Source organism: Hypomesus nipponensis, chromosome 27 (assembly GCF_054491055.1).
Source record: "Hypomesus nipponensis isolate SF chromosome 27, ASM5449105v1, whole genome shotgun sequence".
In the NCBI taxonomy this organism is placed as follows: Eukaryota; Metazoa; Chordata; class Actinopteri; order Osmeriformes; family Osmeridae; genus Hypomesus; species Hypomesus nipponensis.
Genome location: NC_140387.1, coordinates 1,102,501 through 1,118,960, shown reverse-complemented (window position 1 = coordinate 1,118,960; position 16,460 = coordinate 1,102,501). Strand labels below are relative to the sequence as shown.

Below are 16,460 nucleotides of genomic sequence, written 5' to 3'. Positions count from 1 at the left end.
TTTTTCTAGTTATAAACATAATTTAAAAAAAAGTATACAACCAACACCAACATATTAAAACAATCCTTCAACTCACCACTTAGCCTGCTCTTAAGGTCATCTCTCTCTCTGGTCAGGTTGGTGTTACTGGTCTGTAGCTGGTCTCTCTCTCTGGTCAGGTTGGTGTTACTGGTCTGTAACTGGTCTCTCTCCACAGCATCTGTTCAACAGAGAAAACTTTAACTTTACATACAGTTACCATCATGACTTCCAAGGTATTATTTTTGAATATGAAAATCATATGAAAGACACTGTACACCAGAGATGACATCTGATAACAGAGATTGTGTCATGATGTTAGAGAGACTCACAGAAGACTCCCAGTGCTGTGACCCCAGCCAGCAGGAGAACACACAGCAGCCCCAGACACACTGCAGCTTTATAGAGACTCCTCTCTGAAACTGTGGACACACACAGTCAAGACGTGTGTGTTTGTGTGAATGTACATTTACACACATGCACACACACACATGCAAACACAAATGTTTTATGTTTAAGTGCAGTTTCTGTTAATTTGCTGCCTAATATTCAGTGACAATAAATTGTATTTTCAAATTGTAGTGTTTAAACTCTTTTTAAAGATGTGTTAATTAATTATCAATCATTTACATCAATAGAGTTGTTTACAGATGGCACCTGTTTATTTACTTTTATCAACCCTAACCTAGACATCAACATAGAGGCCTCTGAATCTTACAGTAAATTAGGTGTGTGTTTAACTGTACCTGCTGCTTGTCCAGTACTTGGGATCACTGCAGCCATGTCTCTGAAATCAGGATTGCCACAATCAACATGTTCATAGATATCCTCTTCCTCAGCACTTGTCCCTCCAGTGTTGACCTGGTTCACTGGTTTAAAGGTAGTATTGACGTAGACATGGTCTCCAGACATCTCCATGTTGACTGAGTCTATAGGTGACCTCTCTCTGTCTCTCTCTCTCTCTGTCTCTCTCTGTATCTCTCTCTGTCTGTCTGTATCCCAGAATACTGTACAGTTTATCATTTTACATATAATATAAGTAATCTACACAAGAGGGAAGAGATCAACAAAGTTTGCTTTTCAGTCATTTAATGAATGTAAAACATACAACGACATTAGCTTTATTCAGAGTTTATAAAATATATGTTATTTTGAGACAAGCATCTCATTTATTATAGGTAAGCAAATGAAACATTAAAATAACCAAATTAGGTGATATATACTACTGTAGGGCAAGTATACTTTCAAATCACTAGGCTATATACATTTGGTTAATATAACAAAATATTTGCAACTTACATTCTTGAAAACTACTACTTAAACATCTGAGACAGTATTTGACAATAAAAGTACAAGTTGATAAAACAGATCCGTTTATGTTTTGAGAGCTGGAGTTTCCTGGAAAGTAGATTTTAAAATGCCTTGTATCTTAGTATTGGTCAGAAAGCAGAGGGATGAACATAGTCCAACTCATAGATATGAAACCCCACAGTAGATCTGCACTGTCAGATCCCTCTCTCACAGACCCAGTAGTCGTTATAATTACATGGGGCATCGTTCCATGTCTGGGGAGGAGCAGCACTTAGGGTTCTGGAGAATATTTGACCACAGTCCTCATCAAGATTATCTGAATATCGGCGATTATTAGGCTGATCGGGTATCCAGAACCTACAGGGTTAAACATCAACACACCCAGACAGTCACACACTGAGGTCCACTTCTGGGTCAGACAGAATGAGAAGTCCTCCTGTACATGTCTTGTTAGATCTGTATATAAATACTAGATATGATAGGCATTGGTTAACTTATTAGCCTATTGGTTCTAACGTACCATGCAAACTCAATCACAAAAAACGGAACAATCTTAAAGCATTGAAGTTAGAAAAGTTTTGTTTACGTTTAGTCATTTAGCAGACGCTCTTATCCATTTGTTACAGTCTAGAGACTACAGAAAGAGTGTTTTCTTACTCAGGTGTGGTCAGTGGTGTTCCATCCACCCAGATCCAGGTCCCTTCTGTTACTGAGTCAGTCAGACCGATCCACACTCTCTTGTTGAGGTTATTGAGGAATACCTGTCAGGGAGAAGGGGTAAGAGCAGTTTTATTACCCAGATCAACCCTGACCTTATCCTGTACATTTCTGGTCTCTCTCTCTCTCTCTCTCTCTCTCTCTCTCTCTCTCTCTCTCACCTGTTCCTCTCTGCTGTTTATGATCACCAGGTCTGCTCCTCTCTCTCTACAGTCATGTCTGCTGTCAGTCCAGTTCTTCATCTCAGTAGAGATGTAGTAACTGCTATTACCAAACTTCAGCCAGCCATCAGGACAGGAAGTGAGCTCTGAAAACACAACAGAGAACATGTTTCCTATTGGCTTAATTCAGACCTAGTAACAGCTGCAGCCAAACCTCCTCCATACGTTATTCCTCTCTGCAACACTGAACAGATGATTAGTTACGTCAAACTTCCTCAAGTCTGTATGTTACCGGCCTCAGGTTTAGGGGTGCCTGAGCCGATACATAGATGTTCTACAACTGTGGTAGAAGAAAAGAGAATAGAAAAGATTGTGTGAAGACAGTTAGCAAACTGTGCATACTTTGGTTTCCATTTTATTCTGGCGCATATTTGCTGGTCACAAATACCATTACATACATTTAAATGATTCTTTATGCATAGTCCTATTATTCAATTGTACAACAATGTAACAACTAGGCAAACCTATGCATATACACACATATTTCAAATTACAATTATTATTATTCAGAAAAAATCAGCGTTATAACTAATAAGCTATTGGAAAAGCCATCAAACACACAAGTAGCAAGTAGCCGTTGCCTCTCGTGAAGTCGAAATCTTGCAAGGACGCCCACTGCTAGGCTAACCCGCCAAAACTACCACCCGCACTTTCCTTTCAACTTCCATATACCGATTACATTTTACAACTTTTACAATCATCACATTTTTACATTGATCATACTTCCTCTATATGTACTGTGAATCCTACTATTAATTTACTAACATTTGTGAATTTCTGAACACTCGCGTTGAAACGGCCGGCGCATTGCTCTGAAGTTTGCAGTAAATCACCGATCCTAACTAAACAACAAAATACTCCTCCGTTAAATCTATTCACTACACACACATCGCTAACACCCCAAACTATCATTTCACCAAACATTCAATTAGTATTTAGCTGGTTGACCAACCTGTGGTAGAAGAAAAGAGAATAGAAAAGATTGTGTGAAGACAGTTCGCAAACTGTGCATATTTTGGTTTCCATTTTATTCTGGCGCATATTTGCTGGTCACCAAAGCTTCTAGCTTCACACTTCACTCTACACTCTAGCGCCATCTAATGCACTGATGGAGGCTGACAATTGCAGTTGACAATTTGTAAACGTATGTTTAAAAAAAATAAAGGGGTGCCAAGTTTTCATTTATTAAACACTAAATGTTCAGCCCGCTACATGTACAACAGCAATACATTTGGTTTAGACTCTGTAGTCACAAAATCATTTCCAAAAACGATGCAGCCGACACAAGTTAAAACAGTCCAGTAACTTACTACATAGCCTGCTCTTAAGGTCATCTCTCTCTCTGGTCAGGATGGTGTTACTGGTCTGTAGCTGGTCTCTCTCTCCGGTCAGGTTGGTGTTACTGGTCTGTAACTGGTCTCTCTCTCTGGTCAGGATGGTGTAGCTGGTGTTCAGCTGGTCTCTCTGATGACCAGAGTCGGCTGTAACAAGAAAAGTTAGTTTCTTTACAGAGAGGAAGTGGTTGGAACCTTATCCTCTCCTCTTCATCTCTCTCTACTCAAGACTAATGAGTCTCAGAGTAGAAAAGTATTTATTGTCTATTTGAATGGAAATGACGATTTTAAAATGTAAACAACATGGAGATATTTCTTTTTGTTGCTAGGTGTGTTTTTACAACTAAATTAAATGTTAGATTGCACAGTTTGATTGTGTTTGTAGTTTCTATGAACATTATGCAATCATTTTACGCCATAAACTGGTTGTCTGTCTGATGCTCTGAACTGGCTGGAAATGAGAAGTTGGAGAATTAAAAAGAGAAGTTGGTGGTTGATTTTGGAATAAAGAGTATCTTAGCTAATATCTGATTGAAATAGATAGTTTTAACCGTAATAACCAATTTAATCTGTGCTTTAACACATTGAACACACTACACATTTCCTTAAGTGTTCAGTTTGAGTTCCTATTAACAAATAATTGTTTACATCTATCTACAGCCAATAAGATACTTACAGCAATTGTTATTTTATTTCTCATTTTATTAGAACAACTGACTCCGCTGGCATACAGTGTCTGTCTGAAATCACTTCACAGAATAAAAGTAATGATTCGAATTCCCCAGACTCACAGAAGGCCAGACGGAGGGAGATGTTGAGAGTGGCTTGTAGGACACACAGCAGCCCAAAGCTCACGATGACCCACCTGTAGGACCCAGTCTCTGAGGGACAAACACACACAGACACATAAACACATAAACACACACAGAAACTCACACATTCACACAAAAACACATATACATGCAAGCAGACATACACACACACACACACACACACAGAGCTTCAATACAAACTTACACTATAAACACAATACTTATAAATGTTTGAAAGTAGTGCACCAGCTGACTTAAAGGTAAAGTAACATGCAGGTTCTGTCATACCTGACTTTGGGGTCTTCTCTTCAGCCTGGTCTGGGGTCTGTGTGTTAATGTACTCCACATCCATCTGCTGACCTCTGAACACAGCCATCCCTACCAACTCTGTTCTTACTGGTTCTGTGAAGAATATAAACATGTCAGCCACACATGATGTCACAATGTGACTCCTCCTCTTTCTTGCTGCATCTGATCTTCTTTCACTGTTCTTCCTCATCCTGTCTTCTCTTAACCATCAGCAGTGTACTAACTGCTCACCGCAACCACTCAGCACGGCAACCGTAACCAGCAAGTCAGTCAAGGTCAAATCAGGTTGCATCTTTCTGACATGTCTGTATTTTTCATGTGTTTTGTATGTGTTTATTACCATGAAGCCCCTATAGTTCAGTTCTCTACGGTATTTCAGTAAAAGTACTTTATGGTCCACTGTTGTTGGGCTCCCCAGAGCACCGTGAACACAGAATCATCATGACACGTTTTTAGGAGCCAAGATTATTTATAGGAAGAAGGATTTCTCTTATGTTGTGGTCAGCGGTGTCCTGTCATGGTAACATTGTCATGGTAACTACGTCATGGTAACGACACACTATGAAGCATTTGGAGATGATCAGGTAATAAGTAGAGACAAGTTGGAAGATAAACAAATCACTTTTTATTTGTTTACTAAATATGAAACATGCAAATACAGCCCTATTCAGAGTTCGTAAAGTTGATTTTACTTTGACTGACCAAGCTAGGTGGTAGATCCCACTGTAGGGTAACAAGACTGAACACTTGTATATATTTATTTTTCTTGTCTTGTCTTTTTTTTTGCCTACATTTAAAATAGTCACATACATTTGATCCTTATAACCAAATAATAGTAAATTACATTTTTGAAAACTATTAGTTAAACATCAGAGACATAGTATTTGACAATAAAAGTACAAGTTGATTAAACAGATCCGTTTACAATTTCCTGAGAGCTGAAGTTTCCTGCAAAGTAGATAATAAAATGTCTTGTATCTAAGTATTGGTCAGAAAGGAGAAGGATGAAAATAGACGAGTCTCCAACTCATAGATATGAAACCCCACAGTAGATCTGCACTGTCAGATCCCTCTCTCACAGACCCAGTAGATATGAAACCCCACAGTAGATCTGCACTGTCAGATCCCTCTCTCACAGACCCAGTAGATATGAAACCCCTCAGTAGATCTGCACTGTCAGATCCCTCTCACAGACCCAGTAGATATGAAACCCCACAGTAGATCTGCACTGTCAGATCCCTCTCTCACAGACCCAGTAGATATGAAACCCCACAGTAGATCTGCACTGTCAGATCCCTCTCTCACAGACCCAGTAGATATGAAACCCCACAGTAGATCTGCACTGTCAGATCCCTCTCTCACAGACCCAGTAGATATGAAACCCCACAGTAGATCTGCACTGTCAGATCCCTCTCTCACAGACCCAGTAGATATGAAACCCCACAGTAGATCTGCACTGTCAGATCCCTCTCTCACAGACCCAGTAGATATGAAACCCCACAGTAGATCTGCACTGTCAGATCCCTCTCTCACAGACCCAGTAGATATGAAACCCCACAGTAGATCTGCACTGTCAGATCCCTCTCTCACAGACCCAGTAGATATGAAACCCCACAGTAGATATGCACTGTCAGATCCCTCTCTCACAGACCCAGTAGTTGTTATTTCTACATGGGGCATCGTTCCATGTCCGGGGAGCACCAGCAAAGGGGAATATATAACCACAGACCTTATCAAGATTACCTGAAGGACGATAATTAGGCTCACCAGGTGTCCAGAACCTACAGGGTTAAACATCAACACACCCAGACAGTCACACACTGAGGTCCACTTCTGGGTCAGACAGAATGAGAAGTCCTCCTGAACATGTCTTGTTAGATCTGTATATAAATACTAGATATGATTGGCATTGGTTAACATAGAAATTAGTTCTTACGCACCATGCAAACTCAGTCATTAAAAACTTTAAAGCATTGAAGTTAGAAACGTTTTGTTATGAGTTTAGAGACTACAGAAAGAGTGTTTTCTTACTCAGGTGTGGTCAGTGGTGTTCCATCCACCCAGATCCAGGTCCCTTCTGTTACTGAGTCAGACAGACCGATCCACACTATCTTGTTGAGGTTATTATTGAGGAATACCTGTCATGGAGAAGGGTTCAGAGCAGTTGTATTACCCTGATCAACCCTGATCAAACTTGACTTTATCCTGTACATTTCTGGTATGACTTTCTTACTTTCCATCTCTCTCTCTCTCTCTCTCTATCTCTCTCTCTCTCACCTGTTCCTCTCTGCTGTTTATGATCACCAGGTCTGCTCCTCTCTCTCTACATTCTTGTCTGCTGTCAACCCAGTTCTTCCCCTCAGTAGAGACGTAGTAACAGCTACGACCAAACTTCAGCCAGCCATTTGGACAGCAAGTGACCTCTGAAAACACAACAGTTAGAGAACATGTTTCCTATTGGCTTATTTCAGACCTGGTAACAGAACAGCTACAGCCAAACCTCAACAACCATTGTTACTCTCTGCAACACTAAACAGGTAATTAGTTGTAAAAGCCAAATTTCATTGTCTTTACAAAAAAAATTCAATAGATTTTTTGTTTTACAATTACAATTAAATTTTCATTATACAACCGGCACAGTCCTTCAATTTACCATACAGCCTCCTTTTAAGGTAATCTCTCTCTCTGGTCAGGATGGTGTTACTGGTCTGTAACTGGTCTCTCTCTCTGGTCAGGATGGTGTAGCTGGTGTTCAGCTGGTCTCTCTGATGACCAGAGTCGGCTGTAACAAGAGAAGTTAGTTTCTTTACAGAGAGGAAGTGGTTGGAACCTTATCCTCTCTTCTTCATCTCTCTCTACTCAAGACTAATGAGTATCAGAGTAGAAAAGTATTCATTGTCTATTTGAATGGAAATGACAGTAAAAAAATGTAAACAACATGGAGATATTTGCTTTTGTTGCTAGGTGTGTTTTTACAACTCAGTTAAATGTTAGATTGCACTGTTTGTGTTTGTAGTTTCTACTAACATTACGCAATCATTTTACGCCATGATCTGGGTGTTGCTCTGAGTTGGCTGGAAAATGAGAAGTTGGGGAATGAAAAAGAGAAGTTGGTGGTTGTTTTTGGAATAAAGAGGAGCTTAGCTAATATCTGATTGAAATAGATAGTTTTAACAGTAATAACCAATTTAATCTGTGCTTTAACACATTGAACACATTTGCTAAAGTGTTCAGTTTGAGTTCCTCCATCCATCCATCCATCATCTGCCGCTTGTCCGGGGATCGGGTCGCCGGGGCAGCGACCTAAGCAGGGAGGCCCAGACTTCCCTCTCCCCGGCCACTTCCACCAGCTCTTCCTGGGGGACCCCGAGGCGTTCCCAGGCCAGCCGAGAGACATAGTCCCTCCAGCGTGTCCTGGGTCTTCCCCGGGGCCTCTTCCCAGTTTGAGTTCCTATGTACAAATAATAGTTTTAAACTATCTACAGCCAATAAGATACTTATTGCATCAATTGTTATTTTATTTCTCATTTTATTGTAACAACTGACTCCACTGGCATACAGTGTCTGTCTGAAATCACTTCACAGTATAAAAGTAATGATTAGAATTCTCCAGACTCACAGAAAGCCAGACGTAGGGAGATGTTGAGAGTGGCTTGTAGGACACACAGCAGCCCAAAGCTCACGATGACCCACCTGTAGGACCCAGTCTCTGAGGGACACACACACACGCAAACACACACATGAAGTAGTAATACATACACTATAATTACATAAATACTTAAATGTTTGAAAATAGTGCACCTCCTGATTGAGGGTAGAGTAACATGCAGGGTCTATCATACTTGACTTTGGGGTCTTCTCTTCAGCCTGGTCTGGTGTCTTTGTCTGAACATCCATGGTTGGAGCTTCATAAATGTTTAATTCCTCCACCTTCATCTCTCTATGACCTCTGAACACAGCCAACCAACTGTGTTCTTCCTGGTTCTGTGTAGAATATAAACATGTCAGCCACACATGATGTCACAATGTGACTCCTCCTCTTTCTTTATGAGTCTGCTCTTCGTATCACTGTTCTTCCTAATCCTGTCTTCTCTTTATCGTCAGCAGTTTAATATCTTTTCACCGCAACCACTCAGCACAGCAACCGTAACTAGGAAGTCAGTCAGGCCAAATCAGGTTTCATCTTTCCGACATGTCTGTATTTTTCATGTGTTTTGTATGTGTTTATTACCATTAAGCCCCTATAGTACAGTTCTCTACGGTATTTCAGTAAAAGTACTTTATGGTCCACTGTTGTTGGGCTCCCCAGATCACCGTGGGAACACAGAATCATCATGACACATTTTTAGGAGCCAAGATTATTTATAGGAAGAAGGATTTCTCTTATGTTGTGGTCAGCGGTGTCCTGTCTGGTAAGGACGTCATGGTAACGATACACTATGAAGCATTTGGAGATGACCAGGTAATCAGTAGAGACAAGTTGGAAGATGACAAAATCACTTTTTATTTGGTTACTAAATATGAAACATGCAAATACAGCCCTATTCAGAGTTCGTAAAGTTGATTTTACTTTGACTGACCAAGCTAGGTGGTAGATCCCACTGTAGGGTAACAAGACTGCTGGGAAAGAACACTCTCATTATAACCAAATATTTGTAAATTACATTTCTAAAAATGACTAGTTAGACATCAGAGACATATAGCATTTGACAGTGAAAGTACAAGTGGATAAACAGATATATTTACAGTGTCCTGAGAGCTGAAGCTTCCTGGAAAGTAGATTATAAAATGTCTCGTATTGGTCAGAAAGCAGAGGGATGAAAACAGACGAGTCTCCAAATCATAGATATGACACCCCACAGTAGATCTGCACTGTCAGATCCCTCTCTCACAGACCCAGTAGATATGAAACCACTCAGTAGATCTGCACTGTCAGATCCCTCTCACAGACCCAGTAGATATGAAACCCCTCAGTAGATCTGCACTGTCAGATCCCTCTCTCACAGACCCAGTAGATATGAAACCCCACAGTAGATCTGCACTGTCAGTTCCCTCTCTCACAGACCCAGTAGTTGTTATTTCTACATGCGGCATCGTTCCATGTCCGGGGAGGAGCAGCAGAAAAGTATGTGGGGAATATCTCACCACAGTCCTCATCAAGATTATCTGAATATTGGCGATTATCAGGCTGATCGGGTATCCAGAACCTACAGGATTAAACATCAACACACCCAGACAGTCACACACTGAGGTCCACTTCTGGGTCATACAGTATGAGAAGTCTTGTACATGTTAGATCTGTATATAAATACTACAGATGATTGGCATTGGTTAACTGATGAAGCAATTGGTTCTTATTAGCCTATTGGTTCTAACGTAGCATGCAAACTCAGTCACAAAAATTGGAACAATCTTAAAGCATTGAAGTTAGAAAAGTTTTGTTTACGTTTAGTCATTTAGCAGACGCTCTTATCCATTTGTTACAGTTTAGAGACTACAGAAAGAGTGTTTTCTTACTCAGGTGTGGTCAGTGGTGTTCCATCCACCCAGATCCAGGTCCCTTCTGTTACTGTGTCAGACAGACCGATCCACACTCTCTTGTTGAGGTTATCGAGGAATACCTGTCATGGAGAAGGGGTAAGAGCAGTTTTATTACCCTGATCAACCTTGACCTTATCCTGTACATTTCTGGTAGGACTTTCTTACTTTCCATCTCTCTGTCTCTCTCTCTGTCTCTCTCTCTCTCACCTGTTCCTCTGGGCTGTTTATGATCACCAGGTCTGCTCCTCTGTCTCTACAGTCCTGTCTGCTGTCAGTCCAGTTCTTCATCTCAGTAGAGACGTAGTAACAGCTACATCCAAACTTCAGCCAGCCATTGGGACAGGAAGGGATCTCTGAAAACACAACAGAGAACATGTTTCCTATTGGCTTATTTCAGACCTAGTAACAGAACAGCTGCAGCCAAACCTCCTCCATCCATTATTGCTCTCTGCAACACTGAACAGATGATGAGATGTAAAAGCCTAACTTGTCCTTACAAAAAACATCAGTTTAACAGATTTTTCATAACACTGTTAAAACCCAACCGGTTGAAAACATATTTAACAGAGGACACAGGAGACCAAACAGTTGAGTTTGGTTGATGGAACAGCAGAGTTTTATTGATGAAAAACATCCGTTTGCTCGTTTTTTCTCTTAAAAACGATGTGGTACAAAAAACCCTCCCATGCCCCGTGGGGAAAAAGAGAGAAGAAAGCAAACTAACCTGGAGAGCCGACCACAAAAGAACTAAAGAAGGTGCGACACCCGGCCAACCCTATACAGGGCCGTCGGAACCGGAGCCAGCACCTCTACCAGAACCCCCCCCCCCTTCCAGCCAAACTAACATAGGAATAAACTGAGAGCTAAACGGCCGGTCTCCCCAAAGGACATGAAGGCGCTGGTCACTGATCACGAAGCGGACATGGGAGAGACTCTCGACCGCCCTCTTCCTTTATAGAGGCTCCAATAAGCCTCTACCAAACGGATCTCCCCGAAATCTAGCAGGACGATATACTCCGTCATAACTAGTAAGTAATTCAGAATAAAGGTGCACCGGCACCTAACATATACACAGTCCTTCAATTTACCGCACAGCCTCCTCTTAAGGTCATCTCTCTCTCTGGTCAGGTCGGTGTTACTGGTCTGTAACTGGTCTCTCTCTCTGGTCAGGTCGGTGTAACTGGTCTGTAACTGGTCTCTCTCTCTGGCCAGGATGGTGTAGCTGGTGTTCAGCTGGTCTCTCTGATGACCAGAGTCGGCTGTAACAAGAGAAGTTAGTTTCTTTACAGAGAGGACGTGGTTGAACCTTATCATCTCCTCTTCATCCCTCTTTACTCAAGACTAATGAGTCTCAGAGTAGAAAAGTATTTATTGTCTATTTGAATGGAAATGACGATTTTAAAATGTAAACAACATGGAGATATTTCTTTTTGTTGCTAGTTGTGTTTTTACAACTCAATTAAATGTTAGATTGCACAGATTGATTGTGTTAATAGTTTCTATTAACATTATGCAATCATTTTACGCCATAAACTGGTTGTCTGTCTGATGCTCTGAACTGGCTGGAAATGAGAAGTTGGAGAATTAAAAAGAGAAGTTGGTGGTTGATTTTGGAATAAAGAGGATCTTTGCTAATATCTGATTGAAATAGATAGTTTTAACAGTAATAACCAATTTAATCTGTGCTTTAACACATTGAACACACTACACATTTCCTAAAGTGTTCAGTTTGAGTTCCTATTAACAAATAATTGTTTAAATCTATCTACAGCCAATAAGATACTTACAGCAATTGTTATTTTATTTCTCATTTTATTAGAACAACTGTCTCCACTGGCATACAGTGTCTGTCTGAAATCACTTCACAGTATAAAAGCAATGATTAGAATTCCCCAGACTCACAGAAGGCCAGACGGAGGGAGATGTTGAGAGTGGCTTGTAGGACACACAGCAACCCAAAGCTCACGATGACCCACCTGTAGGACCCAGTCTCTGAGGGACAAACACACACAGACACAAACCCACACACACACAGACTCACACATGCACACAAACACACATATACATGCAAGCAGACATACACACACAGAGCTTCAATACAAACGTACACTATAAACACAATACTTAAAAATGTTTAAAAGTAGTGCACCTGCTGACTTAAAGGTAAAGTAACATGCAGGTTCTGTCATACCTGACTTTGGGGTCTTCTCTTCAGCCTGGTCTGGGGTCTGTGTGTTAATGTACTCCACATCCATCTGCTGACCTCTGAACACAGCCATCCCTACCAACTCTGTTCTTACTGGTTCTGTGTAGAATATAAACATGTCAGCCACACATGTCACAATTTGACTCCGCCTTCAGCCTTCTACTCTTTGGGACATCTTGTGACGTGAACACAGGCCACAGAGAACTTTGGCTGTTTTATTACTCAACTTCCTCTTCCAGTAATTTCTTCTCTTGATCATTAGCATAGCAACCGTTACTAGGAAGTCAATCACGTGATGTCAGAGTTTTTTTTAACCTTTTTATTTGTCATGTCTTTGACATGTGATTACACAAATGAAATAAAAAACACATGTTTACGTAATATACACACATTTAATATACACATCGTGCTTGACACCATTCGGAGCAACCGTAACTAGGTCACCACTCACGCCAGGTCGGGTCCGAACATTTAGAAATTTCTATATTTTCTTTATTATGTATTCTGTGTAAAATAAACTGCTGTTCCCCAGTAAAACTTATAATTGATTAAAAAAAAGATATGAACCAAGATCCTAACCTGAAATTACTTCTATCGTTGATGTTACACAGCAAGAACAAGGTTCTATTGAAGCCTACTGTGATTTAGCATGTGCTGCCTGGAGGTACAGTAAACAGTAAAACTAAATATAGGTATTGATAAAAAAAAAGATTAAAAAAAAAAAAAACATTCAGATGTCCGTGTTCAGGGCCTTAGATATTTCTCTCACAGATCCACTTGTTTTGTTCACTACAAAGGGAGGAAAACCACCTCTTTCCTTTGAAGCCAGTGAAGAATGACTTTGCACAGTCGCTGGTATCAGTGGAGGGTTCTCCATAGTACCAAAACCTGTACGACAGGATGTCAGGCATTACGATTCATCAGGACACATTTAGGACCCTTTGAGTATTAGATATACTGACGGAAATGATTATAGGATTAGTATGAGTTATTTTTCTATATTTTTCGTTCTTTTTTTTGGTCTTTATTACGTCTCGAATCCTACTTGACTAAACCTGATTCTGATGATCAGTCTGGTTTTAAGGCGTAAGGCACATTATCAGGAGTTTAGACAGTTTATCCAATAAAAGGTTTCTCTCACAATGTGGTCAGTGGGGTTCCGTCCACCCAGATCCAGGCCCCCTCTGTCTCTGACTCAGTCAGACCGATCCAGACTGTAGATGTGAAGTTATCCACAGTTTCCTGTCACAAAGTTTGTTTACATAAGATGCTGCACTTTTTGTTATTTGGTCAAATGTGATTTTTTTATCTTAGTCTCTGTCTCTCTTCATCTCTCACCTGTTCCTCTGGGCTGTTTATGATCACCAGGTCTGCTCCTCTGTCTTTACAGTCCTGTCTGCTGTCAGTCCAGGTTTTCATCTCAGTAGAGACGTAGTAACAGTAAGGGCTATACCACGTCCATCCATCTTTACACTCTTCACATAACACAGTACAGTTTCAGAACAACTATTTGCATAATTTGTACTTTCAATAGCACTTTGTATGTTGCTATGAATAAAGGCATCTGCTAAATGAATACAATGTAATGTTAATTTAATGTATTGTATCTCAAATCTGGTTCTTTATATTAAAAATCGAACACTGACCGCATAGCCTCTTCTTAAGATCATCTCTCTCTCTGATCAGATTGGCGTTACTGGTCCGTAACTGGTCTCTCTCTCTGGTCAGGTTGGTGTTACTGGTCTGTAACTGATCTCTCTCTCTGGTCAAATTGGTGAAACTAGTCTGTAACTGGTCTCTCTCTCTGGTCAGGTTGGTGTTACTGGTCTGTAACTGGTCTCTCTCTCTGCTCAGGATGGTGTTATTGGTTTGTAGCTGGTCTCTCTCTCTGATCAGATTGGCGTTACTGGTCCGTAACTGGTCTCTCTCTCTGGTCAGGTTGGTGTTACTGGTCTGTAACTGATCTCTCTCTCTGGTCAAATTGGTGAAACTAGTCTGTAACTGGTCTCTCTCTCTGGTCAGGTTGGTGTTACTGGTCTGTAACTGGTCTCTCTCTCTGCTCAGGATGGTGTTATTGGTTTGTAGCTGGTCTCTCTCTCTGGTCAGGATGGTTTTACTGGTCTGTAACTGGTCTCTCTCCCTGGTCAGGTTGGTGTAACTAGTCTGTAACTGGTCTCTCTCCCTGGTCAGGATGGTGTAACTGGTCTGTAGCTGGTCTCTCTCTCTGGTCAGGATGGTGTTAATGGTCTTCAGCTCGTCTCTCTCTAACAGTAACTGATCTCTCTCTCTGGTCAGGTTGTTGTTCTTCAACTGGTCTCTCTCGTCAATAATTGTGGAATCTGTTGAAATGTCGTTTTACATAGTAAGTTACCCTCATCAACAAGAGTTGTAAATGCTAAAAAAGCAATTGTATCATAACCCCCCCAGCCCCCCCCCCCCCCCCTCCGTGTGGTTGGCCCAGCCCAGAACCCAGAAAACATCTGACATTGAAAACATGAGAGCATGCATCCCACTGTTAGAGAGACTCACAGACGACTCCCAGTGCTATGATACCAGCCAGTAGGAGAACACACAGCAGCCCCAGACACACTGCTGGGACTTTGTAGGGACATCTCTCCGAAACTGTGAACATACACAGTAAAAAAGGCTTGTGTCTGTCAGTGTTGAGAGTGTGTATGTATGCGTGTGTGAGTGTGTGCGAGTGTGTGTGTGTGAGTGTGTCTGTCAGTGTGTGTGTGTGTTACCTGGTTCTTCTAATTGTCCACGATGTATCTGGTCGGCCGGCTCTCTAAAATTAAATGTTTTTTTTCTGCTTTAGAAATTGGTTTAAAAATATGTTTTTCTGTGCAATATTAAGGTGCAATCAAGGATTGGCAAAGACGGCAGTATTTTAGCTAAAGGTGTAATGCAAAAATTACAATCATTTGGTATCTTGGTTCACGCAATAAAAAAATGTAATTAAAAAAAGATTCTAGTCAGTGTTACACAAATTAGGATGGCGGTTCCTCACCTCTGTTCGATGGGCAGAATCGTGATTCTGTCGTTTTTCTTGGGCTCACCTCTGGGTAACACGTCTGGTCTGTTCTGTAGATGTTTGCTGCAGAACAAAGCAGACAAACCATCAAGATCGTATTCAGGCACATCGCTTAGGACTGGTACAATTACACAACGCAGTCCTTTGGCATGTTGCAGTACTTCCCTATGTGGATCAATAAAGTACATACCTACCTACTCACATGATTTTACATTTGAGTCCCACAAAAAAATAAGAATCAGTTTTAATGGGAAAGTGAAGAAAGTAGTCAATACAAATAACAAACAACAGGAAACATTCTGAAGCTGATAATGTTATACCCATTTAACACATAATTAAGAAACACACAGAACTGAACAAGATAGATTAATTTATCTTAACTGTCATCGGAAAGTTATCAACTGTCATCAGATCGTCAACTGTGATATGTTCTTACCGTGCTACTTTAAAGTGCACATCTTTACCCACAAGTTGGCTCATTTCAATGATGGATCTTGTTTTTAGCACTGCTTCTTCAGATGGTCCAATCTCTGATTCTTCTGTCTTCAGAGATTACTGCCTGTTATTTGTAAGTATGCTTCACACTTAGTAAAAAACACGAAATGGTGATTATTAAAATAAACATACATTTCACAATATCTAATAATAATACAATTAAAAGAAATGAGCAATCACCACTGACCTCCACAAATGCTTGTGTGTAGTAGTAAAGGATAAGACTACTGAACATGTAATCTCTGCATTAATCATCTGGACGATAATTGCCTGTTTGAGTTCAACGAATCAGTCTGTCACCACAACACTTAAGGAACGTATGATTCTCATGCACACACATATTCAAACCAAAACAATATTTATATTTAATTTCGTCAGCTTTTTAACGTCGGCAATCGTTTCTTACCAGCTTCTTCTCCTTGTCTGGTATGAAAAGGAGTGGAGGAAACGTCTGACAGCTAA

The 16,460-nt window shown here is 40.6% G+C and overlaps 3 protein-coding genes across 4 annotated transcripts in view; all 3 read right to left on the bottom strand.

The window, feature by feature from the left end:
* Window positions 1–1,090: 1,090 nt before the first annotated feature.
* On the bottom strand, window positions 1,091–4,815 carry LOC146220268 (uncharacterized). Its single transcript, XM_084693962.1, has 6 exons — window positions 4,702–4,815; window positions 4,393–4,482; window positions 3,578–3,748; window positions 2,208–2,353; window positions 1,987–2,090; window positions 1,091–1,686 (listed from the first exon to the last, which is right to left on the bottom strand). The coding sequence occupies exons 1-6, from the start codon at window positions 4,787–4,789 to the stop codon at window positions 1,524–1,526; spliced, it is 762 nt and encodes a 253-aa protein (XP_084550088.1). The 5' UTR covers window positions 4,790–4,815; the 3' UTR covers window positions 1,091–1,523.
* A 4,387-nt stretch (window positions 4,816–9,202) lies between these two features.
* On the bottom strand, window positions 9,203–12,605 carry LOC146220267 (uncharacterized). 2 transcript variants are annotated; one of them, XM_084693961.1, is made up of 7 exons: window positions 12,455–12,605; window positions 12,166–12,255; window positions 11,352–11,522; window positions 10,471–10,616; window positions 10,240–10,343; window positions 9,868–9,929; window positions 9,203–9,491 (listed from the first exon to the last, which is right to left on the bottom strand). In XM_084693961.1, the coding sequence occupies exons 1-7, from the start codon at window positions 12,585–12,587 to the stop codon at window positions 9,412–9,414; spliced, it is 786 nt and encodes a 261-aa protein (XP_084550087.1). In that variant the 5' UTR covers window positions 12,588–12,605; the 3' UTR covers window positions 9,203–9,411. The 2 variants fall into 2 exon arrangements, with proteins under 2 accessions (XP_084550087.1, XP_084550086.1); XM_084693960.1 differs by having other exon boundaries at window positions 9,203–9,929; window positions 12,455–12,597.
* A 182-nt stretch (window positions 12,606–12,787) lies between these two features.
* Window positions 12,788–16,460, bottom strand: part of LOC146220266 (uncharacterized) — a 4,942-nt gene continuing 1,269 nt past the window's right edge. Inside the window, exons 2-5 of the mRNA XM_084694249.1 lie at window positions 14,116–14,808; window positions 13,808–13,944; window positions 13,611–13,711; window positions 12,788–13,357 (exon numbers count right to left, since the gene is read on the bottom strand). Of these exons, the coding sequence (XP_084550375.1) occupies window positions 13,222–13,357; window positions 13,611–13,711; window positions 13,808–13,944; window positions 14,116–14,808 (1,067 nt within the window). The 3' untranslated portion in view covers window positions 12,788–13,221. The remainder of the gene's footprint in view (window positions 13,358–13,610; window positions 13,712–13,807; window positions 13,945–14,115; window positions 14,809–16,460) is intronic.

What these genes read in the sequence shown, in the direction of transcription:
- LOC146220268 (XM_084693962.1), bottom strand. Translation starts at nt 4,789, where the DNA reads ATGGCTGTGTTCAGAGGTCAGCAGATGGATGTGGAGTACATTAACACA. An exon ending in TAAACAGCAGAGAGGAACAG is followed by an intron (nt 2,091 to 2,207) that starts GTGAGAGAGAGA and finishes TCTCCCTGACAG; the next exon opens with GTATTCCTCAATAACCTCAA. An exon ending in ACACCACTGACCACACCTGA is followed by an intron (nt 1,687 to 1,986) that starts GTAAGAAAACAC and finishes TTAACCCTGTAG; the next exon opens with GTTCTGGATACCCGATCAGC.
- LOC146220267 (XM_084693960.1), bottom strand. Translation starts at nt 12,587, where the DNA reads ATGTTTATATTCTACACAGAACCAGTAAGAACAGAGTTGGTAGGGATG. An exon ending in AGAGAAGACCCCAAAGTCAG is followed by an intron (nt 12,256 to 12,454) that starts GTATGACAGAAC and finishes TTTGTCCCTCAG; the next exon opens with AGACTGGGTCCTACAGGTGG. An exon ending in CCTTAAGAGGAGGCTGTGCG is followed by an intron (nt 10,617 to 11,351) that starts GTAAATTGAAGG and finishes TTGTGTTTTCAG; the next exon opens with AGATCCCTTCCTGTCCCAAT.